Source organism: Anolis carolinensis, chromosome 6 (assembly GCF_035594765.1).
Source record: "Anolis carolinensis isolate JA03-04 chromosome 6, rAnoCar3.1.pri, whole genome shotgun sequence".
NCBI lineage: Eukaryota > Metazoa > Chordata > Lepidosauria > Squamata > Dactyloidae > Anolis > Anolis carolinensis.
Window position 1 is genome coordinate 58079796 of NC_085846.1, and position 17779 is coordinate 58097574.

Below are 17779 nucleotides of genomic sequence, written 5' to 3' on the forward strand. Positions count from 1 at the left end.
CCCCTCATCCATGCCTCTACGTTCATACAACAAAAAGAAAAGAAAAATAAAGTCCTAATTAGAGGGAGAGGAATAATTGTTTTTATCCCATTACTGCCAGTTAGAAGGCTAAGCTCTGCCCAGGGGACAGGCAGAGTTAGGCCTCACTTAGGCCTCTTCCACACTACCTATAAAATACAGATTATCTGATTTTACCCTAGCACTCAAGACCTGGCTCTTCACTAGAGCTTTTAATCTATGTTAATTTTATCAATATTTGTATGTATGTATTTTTATCCTTTACAATTTTATCTTGTAAATCACCTAGAGCATCTTGGATGGAGGGCGATTAATAAGTAATTAAATGATGATGATGATGATGATGATGATGATGATGATGATGATTTTAACTGGATTATATGGCAGTGTAGACTCAAGGCCCTTCCACACAGCTATACAACCCATTTATAATGGACTTAATGTCAGGGGGAAACCTTTACCCTTTACCTTAACTACCACCAATTCCTCAATACTTTATTTCTCATACCACCAGACTTCGTCACAGCAACGCGTGGCCGGGCACAGCTAGTATATGTATAGAATGATATAAGAATAGAATATATTAGAATAGAATATTTATATAATTATTATATCATTCTATTATTATTGTAATATATTATCATATTATTACTATTATATTATTATTCATTATTCATGACTACATTGAAACTAGAATAGAGAGAAATCAGCGTGGAAACTGCAAGAGGTACCATAGATTGTTGTACATGGAAATAATGGTATTAAATAGTTTTTGATTTATTAAATACAGTTATATATTAAAATTATACATTTTTTGTGATTTAAACTATACATATTGCAAAATTATGGGTTTTTTTCTCAAAGTGACACACCACCCAAGTCATGCAAGTTTTTTTTGGTGAATTTTGACACACCAAGCGCAAAAGCTTGCCCATCATTGCACTAGAGCAGGGGTCCCCAAACTAAGGCCCGGGGGCCGGATGCGACCCTCCAAGGTCATTTACCTGGCCCCTGCCCTCAGTTTTATAATATAATATTTTTGTATTAGTTTTAATAATATAATATATTGTATATACATATAATATTGATAATAATATTATGTTATACAATATAATACTAATAATAATGCCATATAATAATATTAATTATATGTTATATATTACATAACATATAATAGTATAGTGGTATAGTTCAATATAGAATTATATAGTGCTAATATTGTGCGATGCTAATAATATAATATATTGTATGTACATATAGCTGAGTCCTCTTCAGGGTGAGAAGGGTGGGATATAAATGTAATAAATAAATGCAGTAAATAAATAATTAATTTTAGACTTAGGCTCGACCAAAGTCTGAAATGACTTGAAGGCACACAACAACAACAATCCTAATTAATTTGACTATTTCATTGGCCAGTAGCAGGCCCACACTTTCCATTGAAATCCTGATAGGTTTATGTTGGTTAAAATTGTTTTCATTTTTAAATATTGTATTGTTCTTTCGTTGTTGTTGTTTCACTACAAATAAGACATGTGCAGTATGCATAGGAATTTTTATTTTTTTTCAAATGATAATTTGGCCCCACAACAGTCTGAAGGATTGTAGACCGGCCCTCTGCTTCAAAAGTTTGAGGACCCCTGCACTAGAGACTTCTTTCTCTGGGCTATTTTTTGGTAGCGGCAAAGGGTGTTCAGCAGTTCTCCCATGGAGTCCCATGGTTCCCATCACACCCTGGAGAAGTACTCACAAGATGGCTTTATGGCCAAACTGCTGCAAAAACCCTGCCGCCACCAAAAAAATGGCTGGTGGCGGTCGGTGGGAAGCTCCCTGTCTTTTCTATTATCAATGGACAAAACCAATGTTGACCATGAAAGTATGCTCCCTGGATTATGGGGAATAAAACATAAACCTTGCTCTTGGGGATCAAGCTACCATGTTTCTGGCAAACTATTGTGGGTGAAGCAGAATGGTTCCTAACACACACTGTCATAAAAGAAACATGCCTGAAAGGGATGAAGACCACAAAATCAACCTCTAAATCAAGTGGAATTAAATGCTTGGATTATGCTTATGAGAGGCTTTTTGATCACAATAGTGGGATCAGTATGCTGGCAAAGCCACTTCTTTGTGTGACTGGATTATATGGCAGTGTAGACTAATATAATCCAATAGGTAAAGGTAAAGGTTTCCCCTGACGTTAAGTCCAGTCATGTCTGACTCTGGGGGTTGGTGCTCATCTCCATTTCTAAGCTGAAGAGCCGGCATTGTCCATAGACACCTCCAAGGTCATGTGGCCGGCATGACTGCATGGAGCGCCGTTACCTTCCTGCCGGAGCGGTACTTATTGATCTACTCACATTGGCATGTTTTCGAACTGCTAGGTTGGCAGGAGCTGGGGCTAACAGCGGGCGCTCAAGCCGCTCCCGGGATTTGAACTTGGGACCTTTCGGTCTGCAAGTTCAGCAGCTCAATGCTTTAACGCACTTCGCCACAGGGGCAGATAATCTGGATTTTTTATGGCTGTGTAGATGGGGGCCAAGAGACTATAGGTGCTCTGATATTAGAACTTTTGTAAAATGCTTTTAAAATAGCAAAACATAAATAGTGGGGGGGGGGGAGATTTTTTAAAACATTCACCCACAAATCCTATTTTTTCTATATCAATTTACAACACAATTCAGTGATCACAACTGGGTAGAGATCCATGGATGTCTCTTTTAGGCAACAAATAGATACAGTAGAGTCTCACTTATCCAACATAAACAGGGCCGGCAGAACATTGGATAAGCAAAAAGTTGGATAATAAGGAGGGATTAAGGAAAAACCTATTAAACATTGAATGCCATTATGATTTTACAAATTAAGCACCAAAACATCATGTTTTACAACAAATCAACAGACAAAGCAATTCAATACATGGTAACGTTATGTAGTAATTACTGTATTTATAAAAGACAGAGTGCGTTGCATAATCCAGAATGTTGGATAAGCGAAGGTTGGATAAGCGAGACTCTACTGTAAAAGAAATAAATTCAGGAGGAAAGTCTAATACCTGAAAGCTTGGCAAAGGGTGTCACTGAAGATACAATAGATGATGGGATTGATGGCACTGTTTAGAGCTGGCAGATTCTGAATAATTACTGCTGCATAGAAGCGTTCTTTGGTTTCTGGGAGGATGCTGAAGTTGTCCAGGATGTCAAAGAGAAAGTAAGGACTCCAGCAGAGCACAAATGCTGCAAGAAATGGAAGGAGATGTTTGAAGTGAGTTCACTTTTAATGGGATGAGTAACCCTGGGAGATCTCGTCGACATTGTCTCATTATCTTTTGTTAGATTCTTATCCTATTGGAAGAGAATTGCTGTTAAAACTGCAGAACTTTATACAAGCTTTCTCAGGCCAATCCTCTAGAAAATACAAATACCCAAACTTTGTTTCAGTGTTTAGCTCTGCATAGGATCCAACTTTAAGTGTATACCAAATAATCCATCATCTCAAGTAGAGAAAGCTTTTTTTAAGCATTATTTTCCCTTAGCCCGAAACAGCCTCTTTAATGGATTACAGCTATTAAATACTGTAAAGGCTTTGCTTTCTAAGAGGAATGCCTCAAAAGCATTATTATATCTGCTTACGGTCTTCAGTGAATGGAACTAAGCCTCTCTTGCTGCCTAATCCATTTGTTTCAAATTCCCATCTTAAGAGCAGAGGTCCTCAACCGTTATCTGCAAAGAGATTCTTGCAGTGGCACTTAACCACTTGATATCAATTTACCAATTGCTCTGGACTAATCCAGGCAAGCAGACCATTTAACAACAAAAAGATAATCATCTTAAAGTGTGAATATGTATCCAATTATTTCATTATCAAATACCAGGAAGCAACAGTGGATGGGCCACCTGTTTTAAGTTACAGTAGCCAGTCTAATCAGTTCAGATTCTAACACCTTCAGCTTGTCATTCGTAGCTTCCATAGCAAATGAATATTTAAATTTAAATAAGGAGAAAGAAAATCAAAGTCCATGAGTGTAACTTTAGACAGAAAAAAATAGATTTATAATTTAGAAATTCACAAATTAATTTAATCCAAAAAAATTTATTTAATGCTTAGACCATAGGTCTTTCGCATGCAAGACAAACAAGCAAATATACAAAAGCCAGACCATCAAATACAATAAAAAACATGCCATTAAAACCCTATATAAATCATTAAAACATTAAAATGCTGCAAATATCAATGTCAGGATATGCCTTCAAATACTACATATTTCATGGATTAGCACCAACATAATTAAAAACAAGATAAAACCAAGTAAGTACAGCATTATTAAAACCCAAGCAGGGAACACCTTGGATATAAAAAAAAAACACTATTAGTTAAAAGCATCCCCAGCACAGTCAACCGTGACATTGGAGATCAGTTTTGCCCGGATTTTCTGTGCTGCCAGGGCAAAAAGGGCCACCTTATGAGTAACTGCAGGGTTAGTGTCAGACAGAAGGTAGAAAATCCTTTCTGACACCGTATTCATTAGGATGGGATAAAGAATAGGTCCCAGAATTTTAGTTCTTGGCTCAGAATACAGAGGGCAGGAAAATAAATAGTGAGGCAAATCGTCAATTTCTGGGGCCCCACACACACATAAACGAAGAGCCAGAGGGATGCCTGTATATCTACCATCAATCACTGCTGTGGGCATACTTTGGAAATGAAGGGCTGTGAAGGCTTGCCTAAGTTTTGGAAATGTGAGCCTAGTCAGGTAGATAGCCCTATCATGGTCAAGTTTGTACAATCTAAACCAGTGGGAAAATTTTGAGTTATTAATAGCCTGCCTATCCAGGTGAACACTGTGATTGAAAATATATTCCTTGAGCTTCTCCCTTGAGTTCAAGATGGAGGGTGTATTGGACAGAGTGGGGTGAAATTCAAGTAGCTTCTGGTATCTTGTATTCCAGACTTTGCATTTTGCTGTCTGTTCAAAACATCCCTTGGGGAGGACCCTAACTGATGAATCTTTTACACTTCTCCAATAATTAAATAGGGTGAAGTGAATGCATGATCTAATGGAAGGGAGACCAACCTCTGCCCGGAATAAGGCTGCTGGGGCGTCTGGTGGGAGCCTCAGTATTTTCTTAAGAAATGTATTTTGAAGGGTCTCTAGTTTCACTGTCTGAGTCTCATCCCATCCCCAAACAGCAGCACCATACAAAATCTGGGCTATGACTTTACTCTGAAATATTTTGAGTGCTGGGACAGCAAGATGACCCCCTGCAGTGTTGTAAAATTTGAGGATTGCTCCAATAGTTTTCAAAGCCACTGTTTTAGTATGTTCTATATGGGATTTCCAAGATAGTTTTTCTGTGAAATGGATTCCAAGGTACTTAAATTCCTGGCATTGTTCAATTTGGTGACCCCTGATGGTCCATCTGTGTTGAGAGTGTCTTCTTCCAAACACCATTACTTTAGTTTTATTATAGTTGATATTCAGCTTTTCTTCAGAACAATAAGTGCCAAGCTTAGAAAGCAATCTTCTCAGCCCAATTTGGGTAAGTGAGATTAGAACCATGTCATCAACATACAATAGGATGGAAATGTTCTTGGAAATCCACTGTGGGTGGAAAAAATTCTGGCCCTGAGAGTGCAGGTATTATGTCATTCAGATATAGATGAAAGAGTGCTGGTGCCAGTAGACATCCTTGTTTTACTCCTTTATTTGTATGGATGGGGTCAGTTAATGAGCCAGAGATACCAACTCTTATTCTAGCCGTGGTGTTAGTATAAAGTGCCTTGATTTAAAAAAAATAGGCGCTTATCCATGCTGGTGTTAGCCAGTTTATGCCACACAGGTTTCTATCGATAGAATCAAAAGCTGCTGCTAAGTCGACAAAGGCAACAAATAGACAAACAATTAATTAGATCGAGGGGATGGGGAGGTGGAGGAAGGACTCCTAAATTAGAAGTTAGCTTCTTGATAAATCAGTGCAACAGAAAACAACACTGTATTGCTCTTTCCGGTTGGTGAGGAGAAGTGATAGGAGGCACTTGGAAGGTGATACTGGGCAGCCATCATGCAGATCTTTGTGAAGACCCTGACGGGCAAAACAAGTACGTTGGACGTGGAGCCCAGTGACACCGTTGAGAACATCAAGACCAAAATCCAGGACAAAGAAGGGATCCCTCCCAACCAGTAGTGTCTGATCTTTGCAGGTTAGCAGCTGGAGGACGGGCACACTCTCTCAGACTACAATATCCAGAAAACGTCCACCCTCCACTTGGTGTTGCATCTGCACAGAAGGATTATTGAGCCCTCCCTCTACCAGATGGCCCAGAAGTACAACTGTGACAAGATGATTTGTCACAAATGCTATGCCTGCCCGCATCCCCGTGCTGTCAATTGCTGCAAGAAGAAGTGTGGCCACACCAACAACCAGTGCCCCAAAAAGAAGGTCAAGTAAAGTCTTTGGGCCTCTGGATCCACCGGGGAGCAGCCTTTCCCCCCTTTGCTTGTTCCAATAAAGCTCCACCATTGCACCCAATTAAAAAAAAGAAAAGAAAACAACACTGTATTGAAGACAAAAGAACACTGTGTTTCCTGAACCTACAAACAAATGACAAACTGGGAGGAATCAAAGCTTCTGCATGTCAACTGCCTGGAAAAACAGGGCATGAGGCAAGTAGCTAGGGAAAAGCATCATTAAAAAAGATGGCTCTCGGTTCAGCCACCATATTTTTTCTTGATTAGTCATTAATTCCTGGAGACGGAGAAACTACAGCAAGAAGTAAATGTGGCAGAATCATGACTGATCATGGGGTCAGAATTTAAACAGGAAGAAACATTTCCCAAAAAGGTCAGTTCTGATGTGACACATGTATTATGGATGCTTGGGAGGAATATACAAACATCAAAACATACATGTCTACTGTATGCTCAGATAGCCAACTCAACCCACACTCTGGATTTGATAATAGATTGTGGGGCATTTCAAATCTGAAGACTAACAACTTAGTCCTATGCCTGTTTGCTGAAAACTAAGTTCCAATTAATTCATTTGGAACTTAACTACAAATGAAAGCTAAAGTGAACTATTTCTTTCCTCTGGAAGAAGTTAATGATTGCACTATGTAACACAATTTTTGTTCCTGGGTTATAAATGTCATTTTCTAATTGGTTCTATCATAAAAACATGGAAAACGTCTATTAAACTGAAAACTTGGTTTTTGCGGAACATCTGCAGCACATTTTGCTTTAGTTTTTCATTGAATATTTCACAGAGACTCAACCAATTCAACATTGTTTGTGGCAGCCACAAAAAATGAAGTTTCTGGAGTATAACAACAATTTTCAAAGTATTTCACAATTAAACCAGGAACAGAAAATGTATCAAATTTTGTTACATAGCATTATCAGTGGGCTCCTGGGGCCCTTCAAGACATCACTAAATCCCGAGAGAAACTGAGATATTATATTCCAGTTCCTCCTAGGATATAGTCTCCATCCCATAGCCCCAATTTCCCTGGGGGAGGGATACATGTCCACCTGACGCTTGGAAGGCATCCATCCACCCCCAGCCTCCCATTTCCCCTCCCCTCCAAACTTACTCAAGGGACCTGGCTGAATGTTCAGTCCTCTCCATTCAGAGCTCCAAACATATCAAAATGACACACTGGGAGGGGGATGAGGAATTTATCACCCCCCATACCCCAATCTCCTGATACATTAGTTTGATGCACTGGGTACCCTGAACAGAGGGGCCTGAGGATGCGGCACTCAATGTGGGGATTGACCCCCTGGATTATGAAAGCAATCCCGGGAGTCATTCCCCCCACAGAGCCCACACCTGGAAAGATTCAGACCTTATCTTAAGGTCCAGATCTTTCCAAGTGTTTAATTAATCTGGAGTAAACTGGGAAATCCCTCTTTAATCCAGATTAATTCGGGTTTACCTGAGGTGTCATTTGGACAGGTCCTGTCTGGATGGGCTCCTAGACAGGCTTAATCAGAGGTTACTCCTGTTCACTTCAATGTGACTGACCGCCAAGTACCTTGCTATAAAACAAATCATGTGAGTTGGGTCGATACAGGGAATGCTGTGGATGTAGCGTACCTGGATTTCAGTAAGGCCTTCGACAAAGTCCCCCACGACCTTCTGGCAAACAAACTAATAAAATGTGGGCTAGACAAAACTATGGTTAGGTGGATCTGTAATTGGCTAAGCGAACGACCCCAAAGGGTGCTCATGAATGCATCTTCTTCATCTTGGAAAGAAGTCACGAGTGGAGTGCCGCAGGGTTCGGTCCTGGGCCTGGTTTTGTTCAACATCTTTATTAACAACTTAGACGAAGGGTTAGAAGGCACAATCATCAAGTTTGCAGATGACACCAAACTGGGATAGCTAACACTCCAGAAGAAAGGAGCAGAATTCAAAATGATCTTGACAGACTAGAGAGATGGGCCGAAAATAACAAAATGAAGTTCAACAGGGATAAATGCAAGATACTGCACTTCGGCAGAAAAAATGGAATGCAAAGATACAGAATGGGGGACGCCTGGCTCAACAGCAGTACACGTGAAAAAGATCTTGGAGTCCTTGTGGACAACAAGTTAAACATGAGTCAGCAATGTGATGTGGCTGCTAAGAAAGCCAACGGTATTTTGGCCTGCATCAATAGGGGAATAGCGTCTAGATCCAGGGAAGTCATGTTACCCCTCTATTCTGCCTTGGTCAGACCACACCTGGAATACTGTGTCCAATTCTGGGCACCTCAATTGAAGGGAGATGTTGACAAGCTGGAAAGCGTCCAGAGGAGGGCAACTAAAATGATCAAAGGTCTGGAGAACAAGCCCTATGAGGAGCGGCTTAAAGAACTGGGCATGTTTAGCCTGCAGAAGAGAAGGCTGAGAGGAGACATGATAGCCATGTACAAATACGTGAAGGGAAGTCATAGGGAGGAGGGAGCAAGCTTGTTTTCTGCTGCCCTGCAGACTAGGACACGGAAGAATGGCTTCAAACTACAGGAAAGGAGATTCCACCTGAACATCAGGAAGAACTTCCTCACTTCCTCGACAGTGGAACTCTCTCCCCCGGGCTGTGGTGGAGGCTCCTTCTTTGGAGGCTTTTAAGCATAGGCTGGATGGCCATCTGTCAGGGGTGCTTTGAATGCGATTTCCTGCTTCTTGGCAAGGGGTTGGACTGGATGGCCCATGGGGTCTCTTCCAACTCTACTATTCTATGATTCTATGATTCTATAATGGGGTTGAGGATATTTTTGTTTGGCTGTTTTGGAGTACAATTCCAATAAATACTATCAACCATGGCTAATAATAAGGAATTGTGAGAGAGATAATCCAAAACTGAGGCTGGATTTACACTGCGCTTTATCCCAGGATTTTATCTCAGATTATCTGCGCATCCCAGATTATATGGCAGTGCAAACTCATATAATCTAGTTCAAATCAAATAATTTGGGATTTGATCCTGGGATATAAGGCAGCGTAGATCCAGATCAGATTCTTCAATGCTAATCTTTTTTTTATTATTGTAACCAACATATAAAGAGCCTCACAACATCTTAAAATATTTAATATTTCACCTTAACTATTAAACATGGCAGTGTTTATTTAATTTGGAAGTTAACTGTAATGCATTGCCTGAATTTGGGTGCAAAGTTTTTAACTTTGAATATGTTTTAATGGTTTTTAACTGGGAATTTTAAAATACTGTTTATACTTAAACCTGTTTTAATGTTTGCATATTGGTATAAATGGTATGCTAATGCTTTTATGTTAAGCTGCTTTGAGTCTTTGGGAGAGATAAAGTGGGGTATAAGAAGAAGAAGAAGAAGAAGAAGAAGAAGAAGAAGAAGAAGAAGAAGAAGAAGAAGAAGAAGAAGAAGAAGTTCAAGTTCACTTTATTACAGTCAATGACAAGCTCATAAGAAGAGGGACACAGTCCCACCCAAACACATCAGGTCTAAGGGTCAGGAAATGTAATACTTTAAAACTTCAAAACTTGAAATTTTTAAAACCTTAAAACCTTTGACACTTGTTTGTGTTGTTTTTCTGAATCTATTTTTTTATAAATAAATCTTTTATAAAGATTTAATGCCCCAGACTACAGAAAAGATGATACCAAATAAATAAAACGGTAAATAGCCAAATATGATTTAAATATGAATGCATGGTTGAAGATGAAGAAACATCATACAAATAACGCTCTCCCTTTGGCAAAGCTTTTCTTGTTTTCCAACACAGTCATGTTTTCAGAGATTTATAAAAAGCTTTTTAAAATTCCCACTAGATAGAGAAGTAAGAACATGCATTATTTTAGAGACGGAATAACAGACAGGGTTCAACTGTGTTGAGGATAAGCATGCTATTATGAGTTGCTTTCATTGCTGGAGAAGGAGAAATAAGTTGTGAGTAAATTGCTCTTTTTCCATTTTCTGTGCCAGCTATAAAAAATGGAACCCATCACACTGCCTTGATCTGTGGTAGCTGATATGCAGCAGTAGAATATTTTCATCTTTTGGGTTTTTGTTTGCTTTGGATTTTCAGGGCAGAGGGTTACTCACAGAGAATGTTCACTGCTTATTCAAACAGTGGAAATGATTGAAAAATTGTTCTTCTAGTAAACCTCTTCGGATTGCAGGAAAAGATCACATGCTTTGCAGAAAATGAAAATACAAATCCTTCTGGATGTCCAAGGACAGACTGCTAGTTAAGTGTGTGTAGAATATGGAAAGGTTATCGTTTTGACCTACAACAATCAGAATCTCATTGATGATAGGACCATGATACCTGTGTGTGTGTGTAGTATATATATACTCTAGGGGTACAGAGCAGGGTATGTGAAAAAATTAATAATGTTAGTATGTCAATAGTGTACAACAAGATACAGGCAAAAAGTTGTGAAATTAATTGAACATTACAATGAGTGGTGAGAAGGGTTTACTTTGTTATTTAATCTTAAGAAAATCCCTATTCTTTTGTGTTGTTGTTGTTGTTGTTGTTGTTGTTGTTGTTGTTGTTATTATTTATACCACATCTTTCTCCCTGTTGGGATTCAAGGTGGCTAAGACTCCACACTAACCAAGTTTAAAAGGTGAAATACAAAAGTTTAAAAAAATAAATAGTATCAGTGCGGTAAAAACAGAATTAAAATACAGGGCCGTGGTTAGCACAGCAGGTTAAACTGCCAGCTAAAGAAAATCATGCTGACTGGAAGGTCAGCTGTTCAAGCCGTAGGTCAGGGTGAGCTCCTGACACCAGCCCCAGCTTCAGATGCCGGAAATGAAAAAAAAGGGAAGCATTGCCTCTGTCTATGTACTGTCTGTCTTTGTGTTAATTGTATAATGGCAATGAATATTTGCTGTATATGTATTCTGTAATCCGCTCTGAGTCCCCTCAGGGAGATAGAGCAAAATATAAAGTATATTATATTATATTAAATACTAGGTTTCTGTGATGAATGAAAAAAAAGTTTCAATATGCATTACAAAATTAGGGGGTGGGGAAAATTGTTTCTAAAGTGTTTCCAAAATTGGATGGGGTCCTATGTCATAACTGTAACGAGTTAACTACTTTTATGTTACTTTTCGTTACATAATTGTGCCAATGGGGAAACTTCAGGGGCTCCTTTCTCACTTATTGTTAGAACTATTGGCATGAAACTTGCTCCGATTATAGAACATATTTACCACTGTTAGCCCATCAAGTTTTAGAATGTTTCATCCACAATTTTGGGGGGAATTTTCAAAGTTTTTAAAAACAGCATTTTAAAAAAAAGACTACAAGAGCTGTCTATACAATGACACAAGATAACAGGGGATCATTCCTCCCAGGTTTCAGAAATATTCCTATGTCTACTGATTTTTGGGATTTTAAAAAAGGTTTTGACAAAAACATTTGGTTTACAAAAAAAGCCACAACTATCTCATTGAATGTGTTTACCCAATATAACTTCAATTTAGGGATTTCTTCCTAGCCCAGTACAGATTTAATTGCTAGTATTGAAGTATCAGTCAGTCCTTCTTTGCAGATTCAACGATTTATTGGAACTCTGGCTGCTGCTAGGAAGGACACATATTTCCCCTATCCTCATTGGGGCTTTCTGATGCTGAGCAAAATTCTGGGAAATGTAGTTTAGGGCAGGGCCTCTTGAATTCTCTTCCATGGGGCCCCTTGCCTTCCCAAACTATATTTCTCAGAATTCTGTGCTCTCTCAGTCTCCTTCACAACTCATTCAGCTCATCCTGCCATGCTGTTTTCCTCTCCCATGGCGAGAGGCAGCCTATCTCTTTAATTTAAAGAGGAATTGCAGCCTTTTTGGCTTCACCTTGCTTTCACTGAAAATGAAACTGATTTCCAAGCATTACAGAATTCAAACAAAAAAGTATTGAGTGAGTTTTGATTCTTAAGTTTTTGCGTGGGCGCCCATGTGTTGCTTAATATCCGTTCGCATATACAAAATTTACGAATTAGGTTTCACAAAAGATCAAAAATAGCATAGGAAAGGTTTTAAAAAGACATATCGAAAGGTTTAAAATGGCAACCACAAAAACAAATTTCTGAAGTATAACAACTACTTTCTAAGCCAGCATGGTGTCATGAGTTGGTTTAAATAGCTTATTTTATATATATATATATATATATATATATATATATATATATATATATATATATATATATAATGTTTATTTATTTTCATTCATTCAAATATACATACATTGCGAGTGTTTGTTGCATACAGTGCAATACTTTCATCTATTAGTCTTTCATAATCATTTCTCAGACAATATATTTACAATAAATAGCTTATTTTAAAGTAGATATAACTGATTTTAATGTTTGTGTATATTTATAATTATTTTATGTCCCAGCATGGAGTGTTTGCTGCATATATGTTGTACTCCACCCTGAGACCCCTTCAGGGTGAGAAGGGCAGAATATAAATGTTTTAAATAAATAAAGAAAGAAATAAATACCACACAATTAATCAGGAAATAACACTTTCAAACCAGGAACAGAAAATTTAAAAAAAAAATGTTAGATAGTGTAAGATAGGCTGAAGCATGTGGTTTTTAGACAAATGGATCTAATTTACATATGTTTTAATTGTTATAATGTATTTTAATGATGTATTTTTATAGTTTTAATTGATTATATGTACTGTTTTTGTTTTATTATTATGTTCTTGGCATTAAATGTTGCCAACTGTTGTAAGCCGCCCTGAGTCCCACCGGGTGAGAAGGGCGGGGTATAAATGCTGGAAATAAATAATAAATTTAAAAAAATGTTTTGTAATGATATTTATAAAGCAGACAAATGTTCAGCTTGTTTTGAAGGACAGAGTCTTTTGTTGTCAGCTTCAACTGGTATAATACATGCTCTTGCATCTAAAATTGTATTCAGCTTCTTATGGCCTTTATTTTTGAGAAAGATATAAGACATAAAATCCTCCTTTACTAGCCCTATATTTGTAAAAGGGTTGCAGAAACATAAATGCCTTGTCAGAAAGCTGTCCATACCCTTTGCTGATGTCTGCCCAAAAGTTTATAAGGAATTTTCTTTTAATTCAGTTTTTAAAGTAGCATCAGTCAAAAGTTTGATTAACTTCTTTTTTTTCCTTGGTTGATATCTGCCTTGGACCATGGGTTTCCAATTGGCTGCTACAGCTATAAGCCTGGACTGAAAATAAGGGAGAGGTTGGGTTCAAGTCTCCTCAACTGAGATCCCCCTGAAAAAAATCTGACAAAATTGAACCACCAAGAATCTCATGTAGTTGAGTCTCCTGATGAATGATCAAAGGGGTACTATTAGCCTGTGGTTAGCATTGAACCCTCCCAAAAATAATAACATCTGCCTGTAATAAATCCTGTACACATTGATAACCTCATCAGATGGGGATTTTTTCAGCAACATATGCCAGTTCAGCTATAGTTTAGTCACAGAGCCCACTGGCTCCAATCCCATTATGTAAAATTAAGTCTGGGGGGGGGGGGGCTCCATGGCTAAACTACAGCGGAATTGGCATGTGCCACCAAGATGGCAACACGGGAGGCTTTCCATCTTGCTCCAACAACATTAGGGAGAAGCCAAGCGGTTGACGCTTCTCACCCCTTGGATGGGGTTATGGGTAAGTTGGGCAATGTGGGGTGTGGGGCAATGGGTTCCTCACATCTCCCAATGGGCACTGCTGGATTTGTCATGATCTGTGGCGATTCCAGAGGCCAGTATGATAAGATCCTTAGTCAGTTACATTGAATGCATAAAGAGCACTTCTACATATACATTGTACTCGTAAGAATCTTCATATTTAAGGATGTATCAATGATAATGGATATGAAGAATAATTTTTCACTTCCAACTAGTATGAAAAGTCGTGTATAAATTTAGAAATTTTAGTCCTAGGAAACTTGAATCAACTTATCCATGTGTCAATGTGAGTACTGTACCGTAACTCTTATAAAATAAGAATGATCTCCTTCTCTGAGTGAAAAAATGGAAAGAGCGTTGTTTGTCCTGTGAGAACCTATAAGAATCATCAACTCCCTCTACTTTCTCCACCATGGTGCCACTTCTGGCCATTTTGAATGCCTGGGTTGGAAAATAGCAGTAGTGGCATCTGGGGGCAACTAGTCTCCTGAGCCGGCATTGGTGCTCTCTGTGAAATGGCTAGGTCATATCAAAATCCATAATTTACCCCCAAAACTTGCCCTTAACCTATGTATAGCATTGATGTATACATGAGAATATACAATAATATCAACATGCCTATCACTTTAGAGCTCCTGGCAGGGCCAGGGCATGTGGGCCATAACGGGAAGGCCCATCCAGGCTGGCTGAGCCAGGCTGTGGCGGGAAAGCCCATCCAGGCTGGCTGGGCCAGGCTGCACGGCGTGGGAGGCGGGACCAGACTTGGCCCCACCTCCTGCGCTGTGCACCCTGGCCCCGCCTCCCATGCCGCATGCCCTAGCCCCACCTCTCATGCTGCACGGGAGGCGGGGCCAGGGCACATGAGCCACGGCGGGAAGGCCCAGCCAACCGCCCTGGCAGGAAGGCCCAGGCCTGAAGGAGAAGGAGGTGGGGGTGGTGCCATCCTCCCGGGGCCTCGACTGCGCCCCCAGGATGATTGCATCACAGGCAAATGCTTCCCTTGGGGGGCGGTTGGACCACCTCTTTGTACATTTCTGTTAATTAGATATCTCCATGGGCCCAATAAAAAGTGAAAACTGCAGTGTTGGTAACTGACACTTGTTCTCACCTACCAAGGATTATTACCGCACTGTACTTGACAGCTTTGATTTTTGCCTTTGATATGAGTCCTCGATGAGTATAGCTTGTGCAGAATTTGCCATCTGTAAAAAAGGAGAGAAGAAATACAGAAATAAATAAAAAAGATATCTATGTATATTCATTATTTCTTTCTACCATTTGCTGTTCTTGCATTCTGGAGGAAATGGGGTGGAAACAAGAATTTGCCACTCTTCAGGCAACTGCACAGCCAAGGCATTTCCTCTAGGAATTAAGCAATACTTAATACTTAATTAATTAATACATAACTAACTATGGAGCCTGGGAGATGTCCTAAACATGCACAATGCAGTAACCATGTGGAAACTGAGCAGGTATCTAAGCCTGGTACTGCTAGCAGAGAAGAGTTACTGGTAAGTCTGAGGCTGGATCTATACTGCCCTGTATCCCAGGATCTGATCACAAATTGTCTGTTCGAACTGGATTATATAAACCTACACGGCCAGATAATCTGGGAAAAACAGATAATCTGGGATCAGATCCTAGGATATAGGGCAGTGTAGATCCAGCCTAAATTCAGCATTTTGATAGTGACAGATCACTAGCACATGATCTTATTCTCCTCTGCCATTCACTCTCTGCTTTGTTCTACCAAAAGCTCATATATAACATTGGCCACTAGGGCTGTATGATCAACGAAAAAATGTTTCAAAACTCATTACAAAATTAGGAGGTGCCAGCATTTTGTTTCTAAAGTGTTTCCAAAGTATCATTAGTGAAATTCTTGTTACTGTAACAAGATTAATGTCATTTTGTTACTTTTTCGCTATAATAATTGCGGAAGTGGGGAAACTTCCGGGGCTCCTTTATCCCTCATTTTTACAGCTATTGGGGTGAAACTTGTTACAATGTAGAACACATTTACCACTGTTAGCCTCAAAATGTTTCAGTTATCCATGGATTTTTGGGGAATTTTCAAAAAAATTTATAAACAACATTTTATAAAACTTGGGAATTATTGCCCCCAAGTTTCAGAAATATTCATACATAACTTTAGGGAATGTTTAAAAGTTTTTACAAAAACATTTTTTTTTTCAAAAAGCCACAACAGCTGTTTCATTGAATGTCTCTCATATTCACTAATAGAGCTTCCATTTAGGGATTTCTTCCCAGCCCAGCAATTTACTTACTAGAAGTATTAGTCAGTCCTCCTCTTTGCAGATTCAACAATTTATTGGATCCTTGTCTGGCTGCTGCTACAGAGGGACAAATCTCTCCCCTATCCTGACTGGGACTTTCTGATGCTGAGCAGAATTCTGGGCCTTTTGAATTCTCTGGCATAGGGCTCCTCGCTTTCCCAAACTACATATCCCAGAATTCTGTGTTTTTTCAGTCTCTTTCCCAGCGAACTCTGCTTTCTCCCTGCTGCTTCCCTCTCCTAATGGTGAGAAGCCATTCATTTAAAGAGGAATTGCAGCCTTTGTGGCTTGGCTTTGCTGGACATGGTTTCTTAGTCAGGCTCGGTACCCATGTAAGCCGCTCCGAGTCTCCACTGGGAAGATGGGGTGGGGTATAAAAATAAAGTTATTATTATTATTATATTAGTCAAGCCTTTAAGGCCAAATTGGCTTTATACAGATCCACATATGTGCAAATGTTACAATGACTTTAAACACTTTAAATTGGTATAAATTTGTCTTCCTTCAACTTCCTGAATTGTTGAATGTATTTTACCCCTATTAAAATAATGTTATTGTTTATGGTGTTTAAGATTGGATTGGAGTACTTCCATGTGTGTTTTTGCCCAATTAATCAACAGCAACATGTTCAACTTCATATAGCATATTCAGCTTCTCTTATTTGTCCAGATAACATTAGAGAATTCAGTTAATTAATTAACAGTAATTATTGTTGTAGCCTCTGGCAAATTGACACCACTCATTTTTAATGTCATGCTGAACAGTAGCACTTAGAAGAGCTCCTCCAAAATACTTACCAGAACAGTTGGACACAATTATAGCATGGGCTTTACTCTTAGTCCATATTGTTCGAATCACGATGAAGTAAATGACACTAAAAATGGTCAAAGGAAACAGGATAAGCAAGTTAATGATGTTGTGTTCCTTCAGGTTGTTTCCAACTCATAACAACCCTAAGGTGAGCCTATCAAAAGGTTTAGTTGACAAGATTTGATCAGAGAGGTTAGCCATGGCTTTTCTTTGAGGCTTAGGTGATTCTACACATCCAAGGTCACCCAATGGCTTTTCATGTTCAAATAGGGATTAAAATCCTAGTCTCCAGAATTGTAATCCAATACACAAGATAAACTGAGAAGATACAATTCTATCCCAGGACCACTTTCTCAAGACTTTACACATCATGGACTGACTCCTCATTTAGTTATCTTTGGAGCAGAGTTAAGTTAGTTGTTAGTTGATTTCGGTGGAATGGAATCAGAAAGGCATAAAAACCCAACTACATGTAATGAGGTTTTTTTTTGTTAATGAGTCATCC

The 17779-nt window shown here is 39.0% G+C and overlaps 2 protein-coding genes across 3 annotated transcripts in view; one reads left to right on the forward strand and one right to left on the reverse strand.

Annotated features, from left to right (window-relative positions):
- Positions 1 to 17779, reverse strand: part of npsr1 (neuropeptide S receptor 1) — a 122161-nt gene that overhangs the window by 3491 nt on the left and 100891 nt on the right. For both annotated transcript variants that reach the window (XM_062984360.1, XM_062984361.1), the window contains exons 6-8: positions 17262 to 17338; positions 15280 to 15369; positions 3074 to 3254 (exon numbers count right to left, since the gene is read on the reverse strand). In XM_062984360.1, the coding sequence (XP_062840430.1) occupies positions 3074 to 3254; positions 15280 to 15369; positions 17262 to 17338 (348 nt within the window). The remainder of the gene's footprint in view (positions 1 to 3073; positions 3255 to 15279; positions 15370 to 17261; positions 17339 to 17779) is intronic.
- uba52 (ubiquitin A-52 residue ribosomal protein fusion product 1) lies at positions 6081 to 6467 on the forward strand. The gene is given in 1 exon segment (XM_062984362.1): positions 6081 to 6467. A coding segment is annotated over 1 exon segment (387 nt).